The sequence below is a fragment of the Coturnix japonica genome, chromosome 20 (genome assembly GCF_001577835.2).
Source record: "Coturnix japonica isolate 7356 chromosome 20, Coturnix japonica 2.1, whole genome shotgun sequence".
Taxonomy (NCBI): Eukaryota; Metazoa; Chordata; class Aves; order Galliformes; family Phasianidae; genus Coturnix; species Coturnix japonica.
This window is the reverse complement of record NC_029535.1, coordinates 3,168,379-3,193,495: the sequence shown is the minus strand read 5'-3', so window position 1 is coordinate 3,193,495 and position 25,117 is coordinate 3,168,379. Positions and strand designations below refer to the sequence as shown.

The 25,117-nt window shown below is 45.1% G+C and overlaps 1 protein-coding gene across 4 annotated transcripts in view; it reads left to right on the top strand.

Moving 5' to 3' along the window:
* The window catches only part of ARHGAP40 (Rho GTPase activating protein 40), a 47,248-nt gene that overhangs the window by 9,471 nt on the left and 12,660 nt on the right, over window positions 1-25,117 (top strand). Inside the window, exons 1-14 of one of the 4 annotated variants that reach the window (XM_015881401.2) lie at window positions 3,617-5,857; window positions 14,053-14,246; window positions 17,527-17,744; window positions 19,019-19,094; window positions 19,754-19,902; window positions 20,333-20,498; window positions 20,859-20,950; window positions 21,071-21,148; window positions 21,400-21,559; window positions 21,909-21,991; window positions 22,391-22,597; window positions 22,885-23,025; window positions 24,154-24,314; window positions 24,954-25,009. In XM_015881401.2, coding sequence (XP_015736887.1) covers window positions 5,757-5,857; window positions 14,053-14,246; window positions 17,527-17,744; window positions 19,019-19,094; window positions 19,754-19,902; window positions 20,333-20,498; window positions 20,859-20,950; window positions 21,071-21,148; window positions 21,400-21,559; window positions 21,909-21,991; window positions 22,391-22,597; window positions 22,885-23,025; window positions 24,154-24,314; window positions 24,954-25,009 — 1,882 coding nt within the window. In that variant the 5' untranslated portion in view covers window positions 3,617-5,756. Of the gene's footprint in view, window positions 1-3,616; window positions 5,858-12,333; window positions 12,657-14,052; window positions 14,247-17,526; window positions 17,745-19,018; window positions 19,095-19,750; window positions 19,903-20,332; window positions 20,499-20,858; window positions 20,951-21,070; window positions 21,149-21,399; window positions 21,560-21,908; window positions 21,992-22,390; window positions 22,598-22,884; window positions 23,026-24,153; window positions 24,315-24,953; window positions 25,010-25,117 lie in introns of those variants that run through there. The other 3 variants (XM_015881400.2, XM_032448570.1, XM_015881403.1) reach the window with 3 other exon arrangements.

The following is a 25,117-nucleotide window of genomic DNA, read 5'->3' as shown; positions in this document are numbered from 1 at the left end:
AGAGTAATTGGCCCTTACTATTGTCTACCAATTAAAAACATCTGCTCCTGGGCTGTATTAAATCTTATTTTGGAGGTAATTGAGTAAGAGGGATCAGTAAAAATGCTTCTCCCTTTGAAAGAGCTGTATTGCTGTGTTCACACTGCCCTCAGCGGGCCTGGCAGTCACTTGTCCTGCAAATACAGGGACTGGCTCTTGTGTCTCTGCACTGTGAGAGGTTCCCAAACCAATGGGGGGGAGGTGGATGGCTCAGGCTGGTGCAGGTTCCAGCCCCACTGCACCTCAGGAGGCAGAAACCTGACAGCATCATTTGCTCATTGGAAGGAAACCCACAAATGTGTAAAGGGGCATTTAATTCCCAACAGAAATGCTCAGTGTTTCTGTATCTTTCCCGTAGAGGAACCTCTGTGGGGGCTGTTTTTCTCTAGATCTTGAAACAGTTTGGAATACCTCGGTAAGTGGATTTAGTTTTTGTTAAAATCATCCAACAAAAAAAAAAATTTCAGTAAGACAGGATGGATTCCTACCTGTAGAATTGTGCTTTTATTCTAACATAGCTGTGTAATTATGATTGCATCTCTCCTGCCTTATTTCTCCCATTGTCTTGCTGAAACTCCTGCTTATCTGAGCCAAGCTATCAGTAGCTGCTGTTCAGCTGTCTCATAACCTTGGTAGCTCTAAAGCATTTGCACTGATCATGGAGCCACGTGCATGACTTCTTTTCTAAGAGAGTGGATGCTTGGCATTTTTTGGGCAGTAACCCCTACGGGATGCCCAAAAACACACTGACTCATGGTGAGCTCAGCCCGTGGAGCCCATCCCACTTGCCTGTGATTCTGGTTAGGAAATAAACAGGGTGGCAGCCCAGTGCATCACACCTCTGAGCTGGGAACTGGGGCAGCAGCTGCAGATAGGAGGAGCATCAGAAATGAGCTATTTGTAGCTGTTGCCCCATCCATTTACCCAGGGGGAAAGGGAAATCCAACTTTCAGAAATCAAAATGAGGTTTGTGCAACAGGTAGGGGTGGACGCTTTGGAATCTGAGCTCTTCCCTCTTCTTTTTCTCTGAAAATCAAGGAGGTGCAACATGCTCACAGTGCAGCCTCTGCCAGAGATGATGGTGGTGCTGGGTGAGCTCTGCCGTGGGAATCCAGTCCCTGAGAGCTGGGCTGACCCAGCTGGGCTGCAGTTTGCTGTGGTGACTCATTGCAGCCAGGTCACTGCTGATCCTCTGTCCCTTCTGCCTCCATCACACCTTAAGCGTGGTGCATGGCACTCTGTCAGCTGGTTGCAGTGACTGCAAGCCCTTGTGTTCAGAGGAAGTGAACAAGCAGCCAGGTGGTCATTAGTTCTGGACCTGTACAGCCTGTCACTTTTCTGCCTTCAGCATCCAGAAAGAAAGACACGGATTTTGCAAGGCCTGGCACACAGCAAGTGTTCAAGTGTGTGTTTGAATAGGGAGATAAACAAGGGCATCCTCAGAAATCCGCTGTGGTTTCTAATTTTATCCAGTTGAAAATGCCCAGAAGGCAGAAAGATGTTCAATTTATGTCGGTAAGTAGGTCTTGGTTATTCATCAGAGTAAGTGTTTTCTGTATTAAGAATAGCTCCTGTGTCTTAGCACTTCCTTCCATTGTCACAGCTCTTCCTTGAGCAGTGGAAAGGTTTTGGGTGGTTTAAATTACATTTATGGTAGTAATTAGGTTTAAACCACTTTGCAGTTCACTGATCTAAATATACGTGTGCATAAACAGTGCTGGGTCTTTTCCTCTTCCCTCCCTCCCCCAAGCCATGGCAGCACCAAGCAGACAGCAGGGCACTGCCTCCTGTTTGCCTTTTGCCTTTGTCCAGTGGCCACAAGCCTCAGGGCAAGGCAGTGAACTGCATGCAAATAATCGTTTGGGTTTTGGTGTTTGCAGCCTTTTTATTTTAAGGCTTCAGTGTTTCAGTTTCTCACAACTGAATTATTGTACACCATTTAAATGTGTTTTTTCTCCTTTGGGATTCTCTTTTTTTTTTTTTTTAACATGAGACTAAAAACCATTTCCATGCCCGCAATCTCTGCTTAGGATCCATCTGTTTGTGCTGTTTACCCAACATCCTAATCCTCTGTTACAACTCCTCGGTGCTGTAAAGCAGATTATGTGCTCTGACACAGAACTCGTGGCTCTCATGTTTTGTTTTAAGCAGGGTCTGACCTGTGTGCTGCTGGGTCTGAGCCATCCTCGCTCTGCAGAGCAGGGAGGGTCAATGGGTGATGCTGCACGTGGTGCTTTACCTCCATCCTTGCAGGATTGGTTCAGGTGCACTGAGGGGAGCTGGGTTTCTTTCCCAGTAGCATGACAAATTGAATCTTGCATTGAAGAGCCTGAAAGCTGCTACTTCTTGCTGGTTGTTGAACCAGGAGGTGCCAGTTGGGTCTTGCAGAGCAGAGAGCCCATGTGCCTGTTTCACTGTGTTGTGCCCTGGGCTGTGGCCTGGGTGCTGCCTCCATGGCAGGCTGGGAGCAAGCTGGGACCTGGGTAATCTCACTGCCTTGGTGACTCCAGAAACTGTAATCTGTTAATCTTAATGGCTCCACGTGATAAGTAGGTAATGCTGTTCGAGTATTTTCTTGGTCTATGATGGAGCAGAGGGGGTTCAAATTACTTTTGAGCTTTCCTAATATTCAGTACTCCTTAAAAATGAACCTTTCTAGAGGAAAAAAAGAATTGGATGAAAGGGGTTTGAGCTACATTCAGGTTCTGCACTTTACTTCAGATTGCAGAGCCTTTCTCTCGCATTTGATTTTCTTGCTAACAGATCACCTTGGGGATGCCTGGCAAATGAAATGCTGCCTCAAGGTGCCGCATGCAGGGTCTGGCCACTGTGCTCCATCCAACCCACTGAGCTCTGCTGGGGCTGTGTGCTGGTGCTGGGATGGCAGAAGGACCTGGAGCCTTTGGGTCTCCAGACATCACGTGCTTTGCCCAGCTGAAATTCCTCACTGTCTGAAAACGTGGGGGTTATTTTACCCTCTCCTTTTTGGTCCTGAAATAAAATAAATAAGTCAGGCTTCCTGAGCAAGTCAAGGCACGTTGGTTTGGCAGGATCTATGGATACCTTCAGAAATAACTCATGCGCTAAAGCCGTGACGTTGGCAGTGCTGGGTTGGTACCAGTGATTCATCTGAACAAAGTGAGTGCTGGGAGTGCAGACGTGCCTCTTTGTCTCCATATTTGAGTAGGATAAATCTCGTCCCACTTGGCCTGGTTCATCCCTGATGACATCAGGAAGTCTCTCCTGGTGAATTGAAGCTCAAAGCCAGAGTTAGGATATTTATCCTGACTGAGTCCATCCTCAGTTAGAGACTTGCTGTGTCTCTGTTCAGTTCCTGTCCTCTCAAACTGGGAAATAAACTTGATGATTATTCCTTTGAAATGCTATGAATAACCAGACTGGAGTGAATGTGCACAAGGCTCCCAGTGGAGAACTGCTGTTGCATGCACCTCATTATCCAATTAGGCCTTACATTTTCTGTAATGCTTGCTTACTGCTTTTTATGAGTAATTAAACGTACTGCTAAAGAATTCTGTTTTCATTCTGAATCCTTTAATTTCTGCCTTGCCTTGCAATAAGCCTGGCTGAATTATTGCTGTTGCTTTAGGAACCTGTGACGATGCAGCTAGCTCATACCTGTGACTGTTTCAGTCTGTCTGAAAACCTAGCAAAGAATCAAAGCAGCTGACTGGAGTTAGCAAAGGAAACATAATGTTGTGCCCATCAACTTCCAGACCTGGCAGCTTTTGTGTAAGCAAGAAGGAACAACCCGAAACACGGCTGCTTGTTTTAGGACAAGGTGTGCTTGGTGTGAAGCCTTCTGGAGCTAAACGTGCTCACAAATGTTTCTGGCTTTGCTGCTGTTTAATCTCTTGGCTTGCAGAAGCTGGGCCATCTGTGGGGTCACGTGGAATCATGGATTATCTGAGTTGGAAGGGATCCCTGAGGGTCATTGTCTCCAACTCCTGACTCTATAGAGGGAAATAAATGTAAGAGTTGTACATAGAAGAACACTGTCCATGGACATTTCTTTACTCAGGAGACAATGTCCAACAGAATGTATCTGTTTTAATGTATATACAGTGTCTTATGCTTCAGCCAGATGTAGCTCTACAGCAACTCTTGTCTTGTGTAGTTGATTGAAAGCAGGAGAACATGTTTGAAGGCTCTTAGCATGTTAGTAACGTCTTTAGTGTTGGATGCATTCTGATAACCTGCTGCCTACATATAAATCAGTGCTACTGTAAAAGCTCATGGATGGGCTTTCTTTCTAAGTGTGGATTTCACAAGCTGAGACTCTTCCAGGCTGACATATTTGGTTGTTTATCTCTGTTTGGGGCATATGTAGGGAAGTTACATGGATAACCCAGGCTGCGAATCTGATCCCTGGTGATACTCATTAGGAATGTATGGCAGAATGTAATTGCAAGGACCGTGGAACTGCTGGAGTAGCTCAGCTGTCTGGGGTAATCCTCCCCTAAAACAAGCCTGTCTCAGGGGATGGGAGTGGATCTGATGGGAATTTGGTCAGTTGGGTTGTGTTACTTGTGGGACAAATTGGGTGCATGCTTGCAAGGTGGGGTTCCAGTGGCTAGGCTAATGCAGCGGCTGTATTAATGGGTAGGAAGAAACTGAGATTGCTTCTTTGCATGCTTTCATGAGGGATTGTCTCCAAAATAGCTGCTGCTGCCCTTTTAAGCCATCGCAAGCAAAGCAGGCTGACCCATAGATCCAGTCTTACCAGAGCATTGGAAACGAGTGCAGTTATTACCTGTGCCAAAGAAACTTTGCATGTCTTCATTATGGAAACTTTAAACAAATGACTTATTTGTAACTTTGACTTTAGGATGGAGAAGAATAAATGTTAAAGGAAAAGGGAAGTTGCAGGAATGCTGTGAGAGATTTGGTGGGGAGAATGGGAATAGTAGAGAGAGGATAAGACTTATTAGGTACAGCAGAGAGATGGGGCGTGTGCTTGTTTTAACCCTTTGCTTGCTCACATTCTGCTTGTTGGTGAGGTGCTAAGGAAGGATCTGGATCTTGCAGAATGCTTTCTGTAGGTGTCATGGGTTTATGCTGCTCTTTCAACACCAGTGACTTCCATAAACCTGTGTCTTACTCAGTGCCAAACGATGGCAGGGTATGCTGGATTTGCTTTTCTTAATAAGTGCTCTTTTTTGTGGTTGCTGTTGCTCACTGTGTTTTGTTTTGCTTTGCTGCCTCCCTCCCTCCCCATTCCCTGCCAGATACTTGCTTGTTCTCCAGTCTCCAGAGAAGTGAGGTTTTGAGGAGCAAATACACCAACTCCTCCTCCCCAGCACCGCCTGTGGGAGTTACTTCTTCCACAGGGCTGAGACTCTGTGATTACTGAACAAGCTTTAGCTTGAGCGCAGGCTTGGAATAGCTCCTTGCTATTCTCCGGTCGTGCTGAGTGCTGGATGCTGGCCTTGTGCCTCGTCCTTCAGCTGCGTTCCAGGCAGGGAGCTCAGCCCTGGCGGGGCTGCCTTGAAATCCCAGGTGTATTTACGGTGACTCCTGCCCCATCCCGGGGAGGGTGGATGGGGAGGGAGGAGAGGCCGTGTGCCGGTACCCAATCAGCTGCACACCTGCCCGGTGACGAGGAGCAGCCCTTGGCAGTTGGTTGCGGGCTCCTTGTCTCGACAGCAGCGCTGTGCGCGGTGCGGATGGACTGACCGGCTCTCCCCTTCCCTCCGAACATGGACAAGCTCGGCAAGAGGGGCTCTGGGTTTGTCAGGACCCGCATCCCGCGGCCGCAGGTGGTGCTGCAGCCGGTGCAGCTGGTTCGCTGCTCCTGCAGGTACGGGGTTTGAGCTGGGGCACGGCTCCGTGTGTGTGCACTGCTTCCAGGAGGCGGCGGGGGGAGCAAGGGGAGAGACCTGTGGTGGGGGAGATGGGAAGGAGGTGGATTACCTGGAGCAGTCGGGTTGTAAGATGTTCTCTTAAACTGTGCCGTGATTGTGAAAATCAGATACACGGAATTCTCCTGTTTGATATAAACCTGATAGTTTTGTCCATTGGTGTCAGTGCAGCAAAGTGGGGGTGGGAGCTGCAGGAGTGTGTGTGTGTTGGGGGTAATGCTGCAGGGGCTGCAGTGAAGGTGCCGTAGCAACATGTGTGCTTTGAAGGCTTTCTGGTGTCTTGATGAGCCGTGGGAAGGTCAGAACTGCATAGTTATAAATAATGTGCAAAACCTGTGTGCTGAGAGGTGCAACGACTGCAAGTGGAATGACTTCACTTTACAAACACCCTCTCTATGCTCAATGGACATCGGCTTTAAGACTGCATCTGCAGTCTGTTGCATCTTTGTCCAGTAACAGCTTCAGTTTTATGCTAAGCAAGCTGGATTTGTTCCGTTGTGTGTACACTGGTCCCAGTGTATCAGTGTGGTTGGATCTGAGGAGGTGCAGCAGCAGAACGCCCCATCTGCTCACTGACTTTGAGCAGGATGTTGAACTTCTAACCAGCAGCACTTTGCATCCATTCATCCAGCCCTAACAGCAAGTGAGGTACATCCCAAGCTTACCCACACTCCTGCAGTGGCACAGACATGCCGTATGCCTGTGTGATGAGGTGGTTGCGAAATGGCGCTTGGAACATCCTCATGCTCTGATTAATTGCCTTTAACGACTCTCTGTTTTCGCAGCAGTCACTGTGGGGTGCTCACTGCCTTCCCATTTGGTGCATGTGGTGTCATGTCCCTAAAGTTCTCCTGACAAAAGGCAGCTGCTGCCCCAGCATCCCCCATCTCAGTGCTCCCGGTGCCCAGCATTGTGCAGTGTGGGTGCAGGCTTTGCAGGCTCTGCAGGCAGGACTCTGACTTGTCGCTGCTGTGGGGGGTTCCCTGCCCTCAGCAGCTGCTGCAGATCCGCTCCCAGCTTGGCAGCTGTTCCTGGCAGGCTTACTTTCTGCACAGCCAGCATTTCTTCCTCTCGTTTCTTGGCCTCCAGTTAAGTGCTATTTATAGGTCATCAGCGAGTGGAGCCTTTTCATGGCAGCGTAATAGCCAAGCAGTTCTTATACATTATAACTCATGAGAAATCCAAGCGAGGGCTTTGTGTCTGGTTTTCCCATGTTCCAGCACCCATAGGCCTCTTATGCACAACGTGTAGCTCGATTCATAGTGCATCTCTCAACCCCCCCCTTGCTCTGTGCTGGCTGGCAGCTTACTTTTGATGCCTCTTTGTAGTCCCTTACCTGTTCCCATATATTGGGATAACGCGTTATCATTGCTCTAATGTAGGCACAGCTGGTTGAGATGGGCTACGTCATGAGAAGGAGTTAAGTTCAATATTAATGCAGTTGTAAGATGGTTAGGTAAATCTGTGCTTTTGTAGAAACCCCTTGTTTGAATGAGTAATCTCAAAAACAAGTCAAGAATGTCTTTTATAAAGGATCCAGGCATGCTCTGAAAGCTGCATGGCCACCATCCTGCTCTTCCCTGAACATGGGAAGCTGAGCTGTTGAGGTTGAGCGTGTTGCCTGAAGTCACAGGTGACAGGAGTAAAGGAAGTGCATCTCGTCTGATGTAAGGTAGCAGACACGTGTTTTGAGGATGGCTTTAGTAACTGGGAGGTATTGACTCATTGCAGCCTTGCTGAAGTCCCTGACACTGTAGGGATGTGACAGACAAGTCACTAACGGGCATGAGTAGCCTCTTAGTTAGGGAATCTCACATAGATGTACAACAGATCAGTCCAAAATGGCATTGAGCACTGAAGTGCTGCTAGCATTTGTTCTGCCTGTGCCCCTTTCTGCCAGCAGGATGTCCATGCAATGAAATCCTTTCCTGTTTGGGGCACCTTGCTGGGGTACTGACCACTGCGGGATCTGATGAGGAGCCAAAAACAGAGAGGGAATGGCTTGTGGCTGCCAAGGCCAAGGCAAATCTAAATGTGACAGAACAGGCACCTGGCTGATAGACTGAACTAAATGTGGCTTTAGGTATTTTGATTTGTCTGTATCTGCATGGGCTTATCAATCTCATGTTTGATCTGCTCTCAGTTTCAGGCTGAGAGACCTCCAGGCACATCTGTAATTACAGGCAAATTTGGTTCCTCCTTGGCTTACTTATTTAGACACCTACCAGGGAGAGTGGAGATAAGCCTTTTTCAGATTGAGGGCTTGGGTGTGAGTGTTGAGATGGACTTTCTTTGCTCTGAAGTACTTATTTTCAGGTAAACCGCATCCTGTGCTTTGTTTGAAACATGCAGTGCTGTGTTGGATGTTATCTCAAGAGCTGAATCCCAGCACAAGCCATGCTGAGGATGCAGTGCTAAAGCAGTGCCTTACACAGAAGCCTCAATATTGAAGGATTTCATCCCTTCAGTGCTGGGCAGATAATCACTGTTTTGTCTCTCTGGTGTCACTCAGGATGTCCGGACAGGAGCTGGGGAGTGGCTGTGTTGTTGTTGTGGTAGGGGAAAGCTGGACCTGCTCTCAGTGACTCCTCCACGTATGCAGAGCCATGTCCTCGTTATCGCTTGCAGAACAGGCTCCTTCAAAACAACCTGAAATGACACTGCTCCCAGAGCTGCTTGCATAATGGAAGATCTTGATGAACTGATTGCTGTGTTACTGAAAACAAGCTGTAATCTTATTAGTAAATTGTAGTAGTGACATCTTAACTATTCTCACTTGCGCTCTAGATACCTTCAAGTATGTCAGCCCTTAGATATGAAGTCCTTGCTAAAAGACCTCAGTACAAACACAGGTGGGGTTTGGCAGCGTGGCTTTGTTTGAGGGGGTATCCTCTGAGATGGGCTGTGTGTCAATAACAGCTATAGGAGCAAATCCCCTATGGTCAGAGATATGCAAAGATACACCAGCAGTGGCAGTTTGCTCCTGAGATCACTTTGATTCTGGTCCTTCTAAGCCTTGGCTTAGTTAAGCTAGTGAAAGTAAAGCATGCTGGGTGTCTATTGTGTGAGTTTCTGTTCATCTTTGCCACAGTAATTTGATAATTAGTCTGTCTTGTCTTTTCTGGTCTGCTCTAAGAAGCTTGAATAGCACTCCAGTATTGCTCTTCCACTTTGTGGATGGAGGGGTTGGAGCGAGTTGGCAGCTTGTGCTGGAAACTGCTAACAAAGCCTGAGGGACTGGGAGGATGAGAATCAGTCTTCAGAGCTGGACTTTGAGGATTTGCAACTTTCATGTGGCTTCTGAACTGACTCTCTTCTGTTTGTAGAAAAGGTATGGAGCTTGTGCTCCATACATCTCCAGACATCTCTTGTGTTTATACTTGCTATCCATGGGCTGGAAATTGTAGTTCTGAATGGCACAGCTGATTCTGTGTGTGCTTCATCTGAGTTTTTGACAACTGCACTGATATCTTTCAGCCAGGTTCTGTTATTGTATTAATATTTATGTATTTGGAAGCTTAAATCTCAGTCTTTCTTTCAATTCTTTAAGTAAGATCTAAATACTGGTACAGAAGACTTGTGGATTTTCTGTTCTTTTTTCCCCATGCTCCCATGTGTTGTTTCTTGATGCCTTTCTCCTACTGCTTGACTTTAAACAAGAAAATGTATCACACTGTGGACTGTGATGGTCTGACCTTCTGAGTTCTTCTGCTGGATTTGAACTGCTTGCTCAGGAACTTGCAAGCAAATTACAGAGGGGCTTTTTCCTGCACACGCATACTTTCTGCTTTTGTTTTGTTTCCTTTGTGCTCCCTGATTGTTTTTGACCTTGCAGTAAATGGAGGGCTGGGGAGATGTGCGTGTTTTCTGACGTTAGCATATTTTTGTTCTCCAACTCAGCTTCTTTATCTGTCAGAGCATTGCAACCAGTTGATAAAATAATTTCTCACTTTTTTTTTTTCCTTCCAGAAGAGTTTGTGTTTGGTGCCAGGGTTCTGAAGTGCACTGATGTGACTTGGTGTGCTGTTTCTCTTGAAGGTTAATTCAGGCTCCTTCCATCTATTTCTTTATTTCATGTGTGTCTTTGTTCGTACTCCAAATCTTGGGAAATGTCCTTAAAACTTGGTGCTGGTGTGCCTTGTATAAACATAATCCTGTCCATGTTGCCTCTTTTACACCCAAGCTTTTGTCTGGAAACAATATGAAAGAAATTCCATTTTCTTCACATATCACCTTCTGTTTTGTATGAAATACTTAGAAAGAACCTTCTCTATTTGTTCATTTGCTTGGGAGGTATTTTTGCAAGGGAAGGAGAGGTTGAGCAAGCAATGAAGTACCCTGGGCAGCCACAGGTCTTAGAGAAGGTCTCTGACGGGCGTGATTCGAGCCTGGAATGAGCAAATGCATAGCAACAGTGTTTATTTTATTTTGATATTCAAGAGGGCTCAGAGTTGCACGAGTGTTTACGGTATATTTGCAGTGTGTTGACAGTATCTAGGAGCAGATCAAGACCTACTCTGAGATTTCATATTGTAGTCCAGGACTGGTGAACCTCCATTGCTCAGTTGGCCTTTATTAAGGGCTACCAATGTTCCAAATGTTACAAATTTAGATTTGTAGAAGAAATGAGAAAATGCACCATAGGAACTCTGTGCCAGTCAGCGTTCATGTCTCATAACTGCTGGCAATGCTGTTAAATCAGGGCTGGGTGTGTTAGATGAGACAGCTGGATGAATTTGGAGCCCCACTGCAATCAGTCCATCCAGCATGAGCAGGGGATTGCGCTGGGATGGTCAGTATTGCACTGGGATCACTGGGATAGTTGGCTTTGCTAAGGTCATTCCTTTATGGGTGCCCTAAGCTGGATCTTTCTACCCAGTCCATTTTTTGCTGGGTTAATTTTTAAAACTATAATGTTAAGCTTTTTTTTTTTTTTTTTTTTTTCATGTGCATCCGAGTGAACTTGATTATCCCACTTACTCATTGCCCAGTTGCAACTGAGCAATTAACCTTTTAAGCCAACAATCTACACTTTAAATCTAAACTGTTGCTATGCTTATACGTCATAGACTGCCCTCCGTTGACTTGGGAATGCAGTGAGGAAGAACAGTCTCTTAGGTGCGCTGAATCTCAAATGAGCGTTTCCACTTGGCTGGCTGGGTTTGTAAAGCAGCATGTTCAGGAAAAAAAAAAAACCAAAAAAAACATAGATCAGAAAATAAGGTATTTTCTAAATGTTAAGGCCCCATTTTTTGCTTTGGTGTTGCTCAACAAGACTGGAGCGATAGTGTTTGCTTGGGGTGTGTGGAGTTGGGCTGTGGATCTTGGTAATGCTGTGTAGAGCTGCTTTGTGCATCCTGCACACTGGTGAGATAGAGTTCAATGCATCACTCCACAGAGACGTTGAGAGAAAAATGTTACGATGGCTTTTGGGTTATTCAACCTACAGGTGGTTCAGATATGGCTCTCCTACAGTGTGTGGTTACCAGGGGTGCTTCTATGTGCAGGAACTGCCATGTGATGTGAATTCCCAACAGTGGAAGGAAGGAAGTTAACAGTGCATGGTACAGAAGCACAGGATGGAGAGGACAGGAGTGCTTACTCCTGCTTACACTGTGGTCTAACAAAGCCACGTCCCTGGATCAGTATTACACTGTACTGATATGGACCTAAAGTGCTGGTGGGTCAGAAATAACTGCTGGGTGGCAAAAGTACTGCCCGATGATTTGGGCTGTAATGATGTTGGGACCCTTCTCAGACATACACCACATTGCCACAGCTGTGTGTGCTGCAGGCTTCCTGCTGAGCAGGCACTTGATGAGAGCTGCTGCTTGGTTCTTGGGCAGGTTCTGCTAACCTGGATGTCAATTTTGCTTTGGCCTGAAACCATGGAGATCTCTGAGATGCTGGACAAGCCTGCTTTGAATGGGCTGAGCATGGAGGAAAAGCACAGTATGCAGCTACTTAGATCCATAAGATCCCACCCACTATAGTATAGTGAAGCATCTTATGACAAGAAGAGTAGTTATGTGCCTGCTAAATGCTCTTAGCAGAACAATCAGGGCAGCCTGTGAGACAGTTCCTTGGCCTGCTCAGTATTATGCCCTGAGAGACTGCTCTTCAGTGCACATTTGGCTGCCATGGTGCTCCTGGTACTGATACTGGCCAAAACTGGGTTCCTTGATATGATCAGAAATCCTCCTTCTAATCTCTTGTTGCAAGTGATGATTTCCTATGGCTGTCATTTAATAACATTCTAATGGGATATCATGCAATGTTACATTGAAATGGGCTTTTTGATGGTAGCAAGATGGCTTTGTTTAAACCTGATCCTCTTGAGGGAAGGCTGTCAGCCTATGCAAGGAGACACAGAGGAGTATTAAAAGATGAAGAGTTAATAGAAGACAAGTGATCAAAAATTCTGCTTCCTAATCTTAACTGTAACCACCTCCAAACTCCTTATCCTAATGGATAAAGATTCAGATGCAAAGTTGAAAGGGAAAAACATGATTTGGGATGGTAGATGTATTAGAACTGCAAAAAGTGGGTGTGAACTGTGGGGGTTGAAAAGAAATAAAGATCTTGGTTGGAATATTGAAATGCTCTGTCAGGCTGTAGAGTGGAATCTCAGCTGCAAGGCTGTTATTTGGATACCCAGGAGCAGGGAGGAAAAGAAGATGGGGATGGATAATAAACCAATGGGGCACCTCTACCCTCGTCAGAGCTGGGCTGTATGATGTAAGTGCTCTTTTCAATCTTTAACTTTTGTGTCCCTGTAAAACAAACAGAAGACTTTTTAGCTGTGTTCTCAGTGCTTTTGCCGGCTCCAGATGTTCCTGCAGTGATGGTTATCGCTTTTGGTTTGACCTTTAGCAGAGAGAGGCTGCTTACATGCTTGTAAGAAAAAATGTAGGCACAGTGTGCAGGCACACGTGTAACCAGAAGCACAGAGTATCCTACAACACGTGCTGTCCAGTTGCTAGGTCTTCAAATTTAGTATTTTAAGGCTTGAAATGCTTCTTATAACTTAGTGGCAGAGCTGATAGTAATGGCTTTCCAGCATTAAGGGAACTTAAACTTTCCAGGTATTTTGCCACCGATAACTTTCTTGGTCCTTCTTGATCCAGGAGGTGAAATTGATTTGGGTGGTGGTGTTGCCATTATGGTTTTTCAAGGCATAGAGCTTGATCTGTTTTTCTGCCATGCAACTGGAAAGCAGCTCTGCTCTGTGTTTGGTGGCCTTGGCTGTTCATAGATACTCCTGGTAACGTTTTTCAAACCAACCAGTGTTACTGCAGTGTGTAATTTCTTGAGCTGTGTATCATAAGTTGAGCCACAGAGGGTTTACATAAGTAGGGCACGGTTGTCCCTTCCTTATTTTTTCCTTGTCTTTTAAAAAGCTGCACAGCAGGATTTAAACGAGTTACAGCCCTTTGAAGAGAATTAAAGTTAGTTTTAGGAGAGGCGTTATTTTATTAAATAATGAGAAACTCACAACTTCCTACAGAAAGGCTGAGTCCTGCTCTGGGACTTTGGCTGGCTGTGAATTAATCAGCGGGACAAGAAGAAAATGCTGTACCTTTGTGTTTCTGAGGACTCTTCTACTGCTTTGTAGCCGAAAAATCTGGTCTGGGCAGGAAAAAAGGGCCTCAAACATCGGAGCTGTTTAATGCATGAGCTGAACTGCAGTGTATGGAGCTGCGTCTGGTTTTGCATAAGGGCGATGAGCCTCCCGAGCTCGCTGTGCTGAGTCTGGTTGCCTTCAGACTTGCTGGATAAGCAGAGCATGTGTGTGTGAAGCTGGAAATACCTTGGCTGTGAGTGCAGTGTATGTGCAAACTTGTAGGGGGATCCTGGGAGCGAAGTTGGGAATGATGTGAGGTATCTCAGGCTGCTAGAAGGACAGCATAGGGAAACTTGTGCTGGTACTGTGTCCTCCTGTGGGTCTGGACAGTTGGTATCTCCCCTCCTCTGGAGGATTTGATCTCAACCTTATTTCCAAGCACTAAAAAAAGAAGTCTAGCACTTACCTCTGTTTGGCTGCAGCTATTTAACAATGAACATTGATGTATTGTGAATGCCTACCTGAATCACGTGTCTCTTAATCTCTCTTCCTTATCTCTTCCTCTCTCAGTACCAGAAATTGTCCTTGCAAAATGAGCCAGCTTCCTCAGAAGAGCCCTTTGGCTTCCCCATTGTCAGAGGACACGACTTCCAGGGTAGACAACTTGCCAATGGAGAGCTTTTGGCTGGAAGTAGAGAACATTAAACAGAGCACTGAAGCCGAGCAAGAGGAATGCAGCCTTGCAGATGTCAAAACACAAGAGGGTAAGTTGCCAAAAACATTGGGAGCGAGGGGAGGAAGGAAGGTATTCATCTCCAGAAATTCTCTTAGGTACCTGAGTGACTGAAAAACTTGTTGGCACACGGTTACACATCACCTATCAAACCATAGACCCATCTATATAGAGATGTATATTTTTTTCATTGGAGGATGGTTAATCCCCTGCAGAAAAGGAGTGCTGGCCTCATCTAGTTTCAGTTTCCAATAAAAAAAGAAGAATAAAAAGCTGACTATGAAGATTGAAAAAGTCTGGAGCCTCGAATATATTTAAAGCCAAGCAGCTGGCACTACGCATGGGTGCCCTCCTTGGGAGTTAGTTGTGTGGTGAGCACACTTTGCCAGCAGCATTTAGGAGGGGTTGTTTGTGTGTGTGGTTCTAAGACTTCACCACAGTGGCTTTTACAAGAGCTGCTGTTGTGGAAAGCAGACTTCCTCCTGTGATTCATTGTTCAAAGAACCATCATAAATGCCCAGAATGACTTGGATACATCCACACGTGGTCTTGCTGATCATTGTTTTTCACTATTCCACCACTTCTTGTGCATGGCATGTTTCTAATGGGTTTTCTGTAGCATCGATGTGATTTCAAAACCCTGAAATACCTGGAACCTGGACCAGTTGCCTTCTGACATAAGAAGTATAGCACCCTGTGGTGTTGTGAGAGCAATGAACTATGAGAACCAAGTGGTCCTGTGGATTGGGGTCACACATTGCCTGTGTGCATTGTGGGCTTTGACTGCAGCTGTGGTTCTGGCCTGGAGAGGATCCATGTGTGTAATGGGAAGTGTGTGAGTGAATGGAAGTCCTAGTGTGATGCCCTTGGGAAGGGCAAACAGCTGTCCTGGGATCATAAAGGGGCCTGGAGAATGGGGAAGGAAGGCAGTCTGTGTTGACCACATTGAGCAAGGCACTGTGAACTTCAAGGCTCACTGCCATTGTCCCCACATAAAGGATTTAAGCGCTTTAGAACTGAAAGAGATAAAGAAGTGACTCAAACTGAGCGCGTCAGGGAGGAGACTCTGGAGAAGCAGCCCCATGCCATTAGATGAAAGGCTGTCTAGGATATCCGAAATACTGATATGCTAGAGGCAATCTGTTAGCTGTGTGTAAGCAGGGACACAAGGAAGTTTCCTTTAATGCTGTGTGTTAATCTCATAGGTAAGAGCCAACTGGTTAATCAGCAGTTGTAACCAGACAGACTCGAAGTAATGCTCCGAGTCACGAAGCCTTCCTAGCAGGCTGAGGAAGGAGTGTGGTGTGCTCGGCCTGTGGGCACCTTTGGGAAGGAGTTCAGTCAAATGTACGTGGTGCTCAAAGCGTGAGTAGTGAGGGGATCCTTGAGGCTGGTGTACATGCAGGGAGCTGGGCTTGGCTGGTGCCTTCTGGCTTTCATGTCTTTGCAGTCTCTGGTTGGAGTGCTGGCAGGTGGCAATGCAGCATGGATGCTCTGAGCCAAAGGCATATTGCCCTAGAAGCTGTGCTGGGGCAGCAGCTAGCAGCTCTGTCTGGAGGTGGTAAGGCTCAGCGTGACAAATCCCTGATTGCAATCTCAAAAAGGAGACGGTGTGGAGGCTGCGTGGAGATAAGGCATTGCAAAAATGATGACCCAGTTGGAAATGTTGGTCTCCTGTGTGATCTCTGTCAGGGGTGGCACAATAGGAAGCTGCCTGGGACCAGTTGTTGGTAGGAGTGCAGCCTGGCAGAACTGGGCCAGCAGGATGGTGTTGGTGTTTGCTGCTTGTGGCCTCCCCTACACGCGAAAAGGAGTATTTCCCTTTTTCTAGAAGCAATGTAGTTCTTCCCTAGCTGTCTGTTCCTGCTGGCTCCGTGATCTGATGGCACAACAGATTGACTGTGTGTGGTGGTGGCACTGAACTATCTGTTGTTACCCTTGTAATGTATAGTCACGTCTGAGAAGTGTTTGCAAAGGCTGATTCTCCTCTTCCTTTGCAAAACAAGTGGGAAATTTCTCTTAATATTCCGTCTGATGTTGCAGAATGTTTGGCTGTCCTTCGGTTTTTCTGAAGTGGAACATAATTATCATGACAGATTCTGGTTTTGGTTAGCTCGTGTTTCATATAAGTTCTTGTAAATAGCTTTGCATATTTATTCCCAGTCTTGTCTCCCCAAGCGTTGCATATCTGGATCCCACAAAGCAAATGTTAACAACCCCCCGGACTTCAATCTGCAGCCAAAGTTCTATGGACTTCTCAGTTCAGGCCTGCTCCACTCTGGCTTTCCTCTTCTCCCCATAAATAACCTATTTGAATTGTTTCTCTTTGTGCTACTGGTAAACATATACAGGCCAAAAATACTAAGTGGATAAATTAACATCTGAGGCGCTTTGGCATCGGGGGGGCATTAGGATGTCCGATTTATGGTCTTCTGGTTGGTATTGTGTATTGCATTAGTTTCCTGTTATGACTGGATTGGGAGATCCAAGCTATACACCAACTTCCTGTAGTTCCCAAGGAAAAAAATAACTGAGAAATCTTTTGCACTTCTGTGAAATCAGGGAAGTAGGACAAAGATCTGTACAGGGAGAATTCCTACACAGCTGTAATGCTGGAGGAAATATCATTTTCCTTCAGGAAGGAATGGGAATGAACTATTCTCTTTCAGTCAGTTCAGTTGTGGCTTTTCTTTTTCCCAGTGTGACCTTAGAGCTGTGCTGGAGCTGCCTGCAGTGAATGAATGCGGTGCATAGAACTGAAAAGGGGCACAGGCCCTCTGGTGTTCACTCTGTAAAAGCTGAAGGCAGCTCCTAAATTGCTTCATTTATCCCTGGATTTCAAGTAACTGCCTTGCTCAGGGCGCTTTCTCACTTGCACAAAAGGTGCATCCGATAAAGGGGAGGCATCCTTCTGTGTTTGAAGTGCGGCTTTATATTGAAGAATGGAGTGAAGTGAGCTTGTTAGAATAATGCTGCTGTTACTGTCTTGAGGCTTCACTTTGGAACAGGAGTGGTCTTTAATTTTAGCTTTGAATAGACATAAAGTGAATGTGTGGAGTAAGAATAATACTTCTGCTGTTGTCTGTGTGGGTAGCAATGCGCTTAAAGGTGCAACACAGTAAGATAGTGATGGTGCATATAAATGAAATAAGATCTTAGAGAACAGCCGTGGCATCCCACTGTGGCACCCAGTGATGTCTTGCTGCCCCCTGGGGAGGGAGGGGCTCAGCATTCTGGTTTGCTGGTGTTTCAAGTGCTCAAATTGCTTTTCTTTCTCTTCTTGCTCCCCCTCCTCATCCGTTGCCTCACAGAGGGAGAGGCTGAAGCAGAGTGGCTCCAGGACGCGGGGCTGTCAGACCTCATTGGGGACCATGCCTCAGAAAATGACAACGCGCTGCTCTCCACCCTGACGAAGACCCAGGCTGCTGCCGTGCAGCGAAGGCTGGACACCTACTCCCGCTCACGGAGGAGGAAGAACAAACCTCCTGTGAGGGATGTCAGAGACATTTTTGGAGTGGCCGGCTCTGGGGTACGTTGGCTGATTGAGTGGAAGCTCCTGAAGGGCTCTGTTGCCCCGTGGTAGCTGCCTTGGCCATCTGGTCCAGGGCTGCTTTCATTTCCAAGGCTGATAGCTTCGTCTTTTATACTGATATGAAGCTGAGATTGTGGAATTTCTGCATCTAGGTTGCAGCACTGAGAAAGAATTGCTACAAACAGCACAGTTTCCTATCTTTTTAGAGTCCTCTGGACAGCTGCACTGCACCTCCAGCACCACAGCCTTGTGGAGCACTGATGTCATTTGGAGCCCTCTTGTGTTTCCTCCATCCTGGTGCCATTTAATTCCAGCTGCAAGGATGTCTTAAGTCCTTCAACTGAAATTCAGCAAGTTTGTATAACTTGCACATTAAATAGAAGCATGTCGTACCAGGTATCATATAGGAACAGAGATTTCTGAACTCGTAATCTTACATGCTTGCTAGGTTGCTAATATTTGCACTTAGAAGCCAGAACAACTAAATCCAATCCAGTATTTGGAAGTGACTTTTTGGTGCAACTTAGCTACAGATGCTAAATGAATTGGTGTTCTTCATGGTAAGCTCATCAGTTGTGTGCCCACTCTAAGCATACAGTACATCATCTCTGCAGATCAACCCTTCTGTCAATTTGTGATGACTTATTGCAGGTTTCTTTTAGCTCAGTTGTCAGTCAACAAGTTCTCTATATTACGAACTGGTTCACAGAATGTGGCTTTGGAAACAATATATTTCCTTGTGTCCTGGCTGGCTCCAGTGAAAGCAGGGTTTTTAATAGTAGAGTTTACTGCCAAATGCCTCCTTAAGCATTTAAAAATGCACTTTACACCTGACTAGGTAGGTTATCATAAAGCCTTAGTGGGAAGCTTTTAGGTGCTGATGTTTGCTTCTGTGTTGTTTTGCATGAAGGAGATCTTGTGGTCAAAGGCAGTGAGCAGTTCCTATGGAGTTTGGTTGGTACTCTTAGCTTTGCACTGCTTTAATAAAAGGAACTAAATCAGCTGCACATTATCTGAAATCATAGATTAGTTTAACAGCATGGGAATCCATCTGGTCAAATGTTGTCCATCTGCCCTTCAAGTCACCTAATTGCTATTCATTCAATAACTGTTAATTTCAGAGCAATCCTGCAGTCCCGAGCTCAAGCAGCATTTTCTTAAAGGTGTTTTTTGTGTGGTTTTGTTTTGTTTTTCCTCCCCAAATCAAGTTGTTGTCATAATGACTTCTGTCCTGCCTTGTTTAGACGAGTACATTGTGGTTTGCTTTTCAGGAGCTGGTAACAGAAAAAGAGGAGCCCAGCCCAGACCTGCTGCTGCACAATATACGGACTTCCAGTGTTCAGAAACGTAAGAAGGAATTTTTCAGTGTGGAGTAGGGTTGGAAGGGAAGCAGGATCTGAAGCGAAGCTGCAACTGGAAGAGAAGTTCTAATATTTGGGCTCTGAATTTGAGGAGCTCTGTTTCTGTTTTTGAAGGCTATTACCATTAAGTAATGTGTACTACTTTATATAATGCTGCTTGCTGTCTGAGACTGCAGAAACATTGTGTTTTTCTTTTAAATACATGCTTATCCACAGCTGTGGGTTCAGTATTACTTCTCCAGCATGTAGTATTGCTAAGAATTATCACTCGAGGTGATGCTAAATCATCAGCAAAGCAATTAAAAGATGCAAAGGAAACGATTCTGGCAAAGAGCAGGTGAAGTTCTATGAACAACATACAGAATTGCATAAAAAGTTGGCCATATTATGTCGTTTAATTCCAGCCAATACTCATGTTTTACCATTGACTGGTGATACGTTTATGGCTTTAAATTGATCTTACTTACCTGGTTGATCAGTCACAGGGCTGTGCTATGACAGCACTCTTTTCAAATGCTAATATGATCCTTGTTACCAAAAGTGATTATCCCCAAATCTGTTTAAAACTGCTATCTTAATGCACTTGCTTTCTGAGCTTCACCTTTTAGCTTTTTGAACTTCAAGACGTTTTCTCCTCTGTAGCAGAAGCCCAGGATTACTCCTGCACAGTTCGAAACCCTGGAAAAGAGGAGGTGTTCAACATGGATGTTGCCTACTCAGAGCAAGCAGCTGTCCTGCTCAAAGGGTCATTCCTGCCTGAATCTAAAAGAATAAAGGATGGGAATGTGCTAACTGTAAGTGTTAAAGCTTTGTTAGGTCATCTTGCCTAGAATGGTGCAAGGTGTTTGATTGGATTTTGGTAACATGCTTTGTGGTGGTGTTGCAACGTGTCTCTATTGCCTTGTCTTACTTACCAAAGGTTTTCTTCTGCAAATGTACTGGATGGCTTGCAAGGTTTGAGCCAATAGGAATGGATATCCGGCTTTCATTAATTTAGAAATCTGGGATCTGAAATATGTTTAATACTGAATAGAAGATAGGTTTCTTGAGCTGTGGGTTGAGTAGCAGTACAAGTCATTCTGGTTATTTGTCTAGTGTTGCAAATGGGAGAATGCGTAGATAGCTGGTTAGTGGTAAGCAATGGTAAGAAGGCAACAAAAATTGATAATTGGAAGGGTCAGGAATGCTGCTTGTACTGAACCTTTTGTGTGTGTTTTCCTTTAGAAATTTAAGATCCCCAAGGGCAGACTAGGAGTGACCAGGATTGGAGATCTATCTGCTCAGGACATGAAGAAGATCCCCACGCTGGCCCTTATTGAACTAACAGCTCTTTGTGATGTTCTAGGCTTTGAATTGAAGAGAAACAAGGCAGCAAAACTGAAAACAACAGGTCAGTTATATGTTGTCTTGAATATATATATATATATATATTTCCCTTCAATACATGCCTTTTTTAACATTGAGGTCTTCTTATAAGTTTGGATTTCAAGCGTTCAAGCAGAGAGGGTGTTTGATAAGAAACCTTGTGACAGTTGTTTATGCCTTGATCAGTTTCTTCTGGAATCACTGGGTTGTGCTACCAAGACCTATAGCTCCACATTTACCTCTATCACATCCACTTGTCCTATCAGCTGTTCCTCTTTTTCTCCAGTGCTTACAAAATGTGCTATCTTAGTCTGCAGTGCTGGAAGTATCATTGACACTATTATTAATGGTGTTACAGACTGAAAACATGTTGTTTCTGTTGTAGAGAAAAAACTCTTTGGAGTCCCACTCAACACTTTGCTGGAGAATGACCAGAAACTTCTCCCCAACACTAAGGTCCCTCTCTTACTCCAGGCAGTAAGTTGTATTACCATTTTACTCTCACTTCTGATGCTCAGAGCCAGAAAGCCTTTGAGGCCCTTTGACTTCTCATCCTCTTTACCTAAGAGCTTTCTTTTTTTCCCCCCCTTTTAATAGCTGCTGTCCTGTTTAGAAAAGAGAGGACTTGAAACAGAGGGCATTTTGAGAGTTTCTGGGTCCCAGACTAGAATCAAGGTACGAACTCTTTACTTACTCTTTGAAAACACTGAATGTGATGAGGGAACATGTTGCTGGAACCAGTATCCAACAAGAGTCTAACCCAGACTGCTTGTGTTCCTTCTCTGTACAATTAGAAATGTCCATTACTAGGAAATCTGGGAATATCTGCGCTGGGGTATCTGCAGTCTTTTGACCCAATGGGTTCAGCTGTAGAATATAGAATGTCTTCTGAGGCATGTAATACTTCTTTTAATTGTTATTTCTAGAGCCTGGAACAGAAGCTAGAAAGGGACTTCTATAGTGGGCTTTTCCGCTGGGATGAAGTCCACCAGAACGATGTATCTGGGCTGCTGAAGAGATTCATAAGAGAACTGCCTGCCCCACTGCTGACAGCAGAATATCTTCCTGCTTTTGCTGCTGTGCAAAGTGAGTCCCTCTTTGGTTGTTTTATATCAGCTTTTTGGGTTTGTGCTTTTTCTGGCCTGGGGATCTCCTGCCAGGTGTGCTGTTAGCATGTGGACTGGATAGGAATACAGAGCAGGACATGCACTGCTACCAGATGAACTCACTTTGTGAGGTGTGACATGTACTTCTTTGTGTATATCTCAGAGTCTTTGTTGCTAGTGCTTGGATATATGGACAATTTTTATGCAGGAATACTGTCTTAAACAAATTATGTTACTTCTTTTGAGGCTGCAATGTGACTCGGAAACACAGTTCTGTTTTCAGTAGGAGCCGTGTCAGAAACCTGAATCTTGTTGCTTTCCCTTTGTAGATATTCCAGACCTGAAGCAGAGGTTGCAGGCTCTGAACCTCCTGATCCTAATTCTGCCAGAGCCCAACAGAAACACTCTAAAGGTGAGTCTTGATTTACCTGGAAAACCCATGTTTTCCTTCTATGTGTTCATTCTCAGATCTCTATCAGCTTTTAAAAAGGGGGATATAGATTATGTATGTTAAGTTATTAGGTTTCATTTCAGTGACTTGAAATGGGAACCCGTGTTGGGGCAGGGGGGATCTGGAGGCAGCAGGCAGGTTTCCAGGCTGGGCAGTGAACATAAACCATAAGCACATCTGCCTTCTGGGTGCAAACAGAAGAGCAATGGGAATCCATGTGGCCTCGGAGGGATTTTTACACCATGTCTGGAAATGTATCTATCTAGAAAAGATACTGCCTGGATGTTCTCAGCAATTGCAACTCTAATTTCTTGATTGTTATTAGGAATGAATAACTTGAGTCTCTGCTCTCCTCTTTAGGCTCTACTTGAATTTCTCAGCAAAGTAGTTTCCAGGGAGAACAACAACAAAATGAATCTCTGGAACGTTTCCACAGTCATGGCCCCAAACCTCTTCATGCACAAAGGGCTGCCAAACAAGATTCCTGAAGGGAAGGAGAAACAGCTGGCAGAGGGGGCAGCTGATGTGGTGCGGATGATGATCCATTACCAGGATTTGCTCTGGACAGTGAGTTTCATGAGCTTTGCAGTATGGTGCAGTAGTGTCTTGTTCTGGCTGGAACTGGGGTAAGGGAAAGGGTAGTATTGGACATTCCAGAGGAGTTCAGTGTTTGCAGGCCAAACCTGTGGCTGCAGTCCAAGGCTGCCTGTTTTCAGGGTATATGGATGTTTTGTCTATTTAAGGAGGTCATTTGTCTATTTAAGGTCATAAAGGGGTGATTGGGTTTTGAAGTGGCATTCACATCTCTGCTTGGATTGCTTTAATTCCTATTTTCTCCCTTCTTTGCTGCTCAGGTCTCCTCTTTTCTGGTAGCTCAAGTGAGAAAACTCAATGAGAGCAATAGTAAAAGGTATCAGTTCTGTGACAAAAGGTTAAAAAATCTGCTGCGGAAGATTCATGCTGATAAAGACAAAGTGGAAAAGAATCAAGTGGAGGTGAGATAAGACCTGGAAGAACAGGCTCCTTTCATAAGTGACAAATATTTTCTCTTTAAAATCCTTTCATGAGAGCACAGGAAACCTTAAGGAGTGATGCTTTGTATATAACAAGAGGGAGAAAAATCTGCAGAACCATGAGCAGAAGCTTCCAAATTCTTCAGCCCAAGTTGTACCCAGCAAAAACTGATTGAGTACACCTGAATTAGTGTCAGCCTGTAGCAGCTAGGTTACATTATGCAGTGCTGGATGTTAGATATCAGTAGCAGTGTTGGTGATGCTGGGACATCCAAGGATGTGAGCAAGATGAAGCCTGCAAGTAGGAGTAGGGGGGTTCAAATCTGCAGAGCTGAAGAAGAGTTTGTGTTCTCACAAGCCAACACATCTGCCACTCTTCTGTACCACTTGGCATACTGAAGAGTATGCCCCCAATTAGCCTGGTTAAAGATCTGTGTCACTCTTGAAGGTGCTGAGTGAAGGCACAATCGTCTCGTTGTGCAGTTCTGTTTTTATAGAAGATCTAGATCTGCAAAATTATCTTGCACCAGACCAGACCCAATTGGAATGGTTCAATTTTCTGTACAAATGCTTTGCAAAGGTGGCTCTTGGAAGAGCTGATGAAAATAGTTTGGACAAAAATGACGCTCAAACTCCATTCTGTAGCAGTTCAGTTCTTCCCTTCTGAAATTACCTCTGGTTCTAACGTAGTCTGTAAGACTTCTCTACTCCCTGAGCTCCTATTCCTGCTTTTTAAATTTCCAGAGAAATCTTATCAGATAATGGAAAACGGGTTTTTAAAATATATTCTAAACTCTGTAATTTCATCAGAGCCTGTAAGTGCCAGTACCGTGTCTGAACAGCAGAGAGCACCAGAACACACTGATCGAGATCAGTGCTTTGCTCCCCAACCACTACACTGATAAACTATAAACTGGCTCCTTTATGATGCTCACCTTGGTGCTTCCTTTCTCTGGTATGTGAAATAACAAACATAAATGCTATGTAAAGCTGGCTGGGTGCATTTCATTTTTCACGTTCTCCAATCTGCATTGACACTTGATGTTTTTGCCAATAACAAAGTATTGTTTTAAGCACTTTAATCTCTTTGGTTCTGCTTCCCTTGTTCAGCCTTCCAAGGTTGTGAAAGTCCACGCTTCACTTCTCCTGAAGGATTCCCTTGAGGTGCATCTGAACAATGCTACGAGAGTTGCTGATGTCCTGAGGCAGTTTCAGAAGAACCTGGGCCAGAATGGCTGGAATATTGTTAACACGGTCAACCTCCTCAAGTGGTCAGTGGCTTTTTCTCTGCTTATTAAAAATATATAAGTATCAGGTCATGTAGTGACTGTATTTTCTGCCCTCTAGTAGAGCTAACATTGAGCTGTTAGACTGCTCTCTGTCTTATAAATGGTATATTGGGTAGGGCAGGCATATATTAGTTCTACTGAGTGGTTCTATCACAGTGCTCAAGCTGGCAGCAGGTTGAGCTTGAGGTAGTCCTGCCTGCTCTGCTGGAAGGCAGCAGTATGTGAAATGCTTTGGGGGAGAAAGAAAAGTGGAATAACGTTGACCCTGCAAAAGAAACCCTCTGTAACTCTCCTAGAGGAAAAACATCACCTGGTGCATGCAGGGGTCAATGTATGGGTTCCCTAAAGGGAGCTCTACAGTTCCCTCCTGTGCTTCAATGATGAATTGCTGAAATAACCCAACAAGTGAACAGAAAAGCATTCCCAGCCATCAGGCGTGCAGGCAGTGTTCAATAGGTAAAGCACAGTGCGTCCTCTGGCTGTACTGCATAGAATTGTAGGTTCCTTCATCACTGCTGACCTCTGCACTGTGGTCAATTGGTTTGGAAGAAACATCACTAAAAGACCTAACTCACCTCTCGCAGAGCTTTGTTAACTTCGGTGTGTTTTTTCTTTCTGCAGTAACAACTCCACGGAGTGCACAAACTTGCTCCTATATGAAGTGGGAGGCAATATTGGTGAGTCTGGGTGGTAACTGGAAATAACCTCTTTGATACCCGGTTTTTATGTCTAGCCTGTGATAGGAGGGAGTTCTGGAGAATAATAAGAATTGGAAGGGCCTCTGA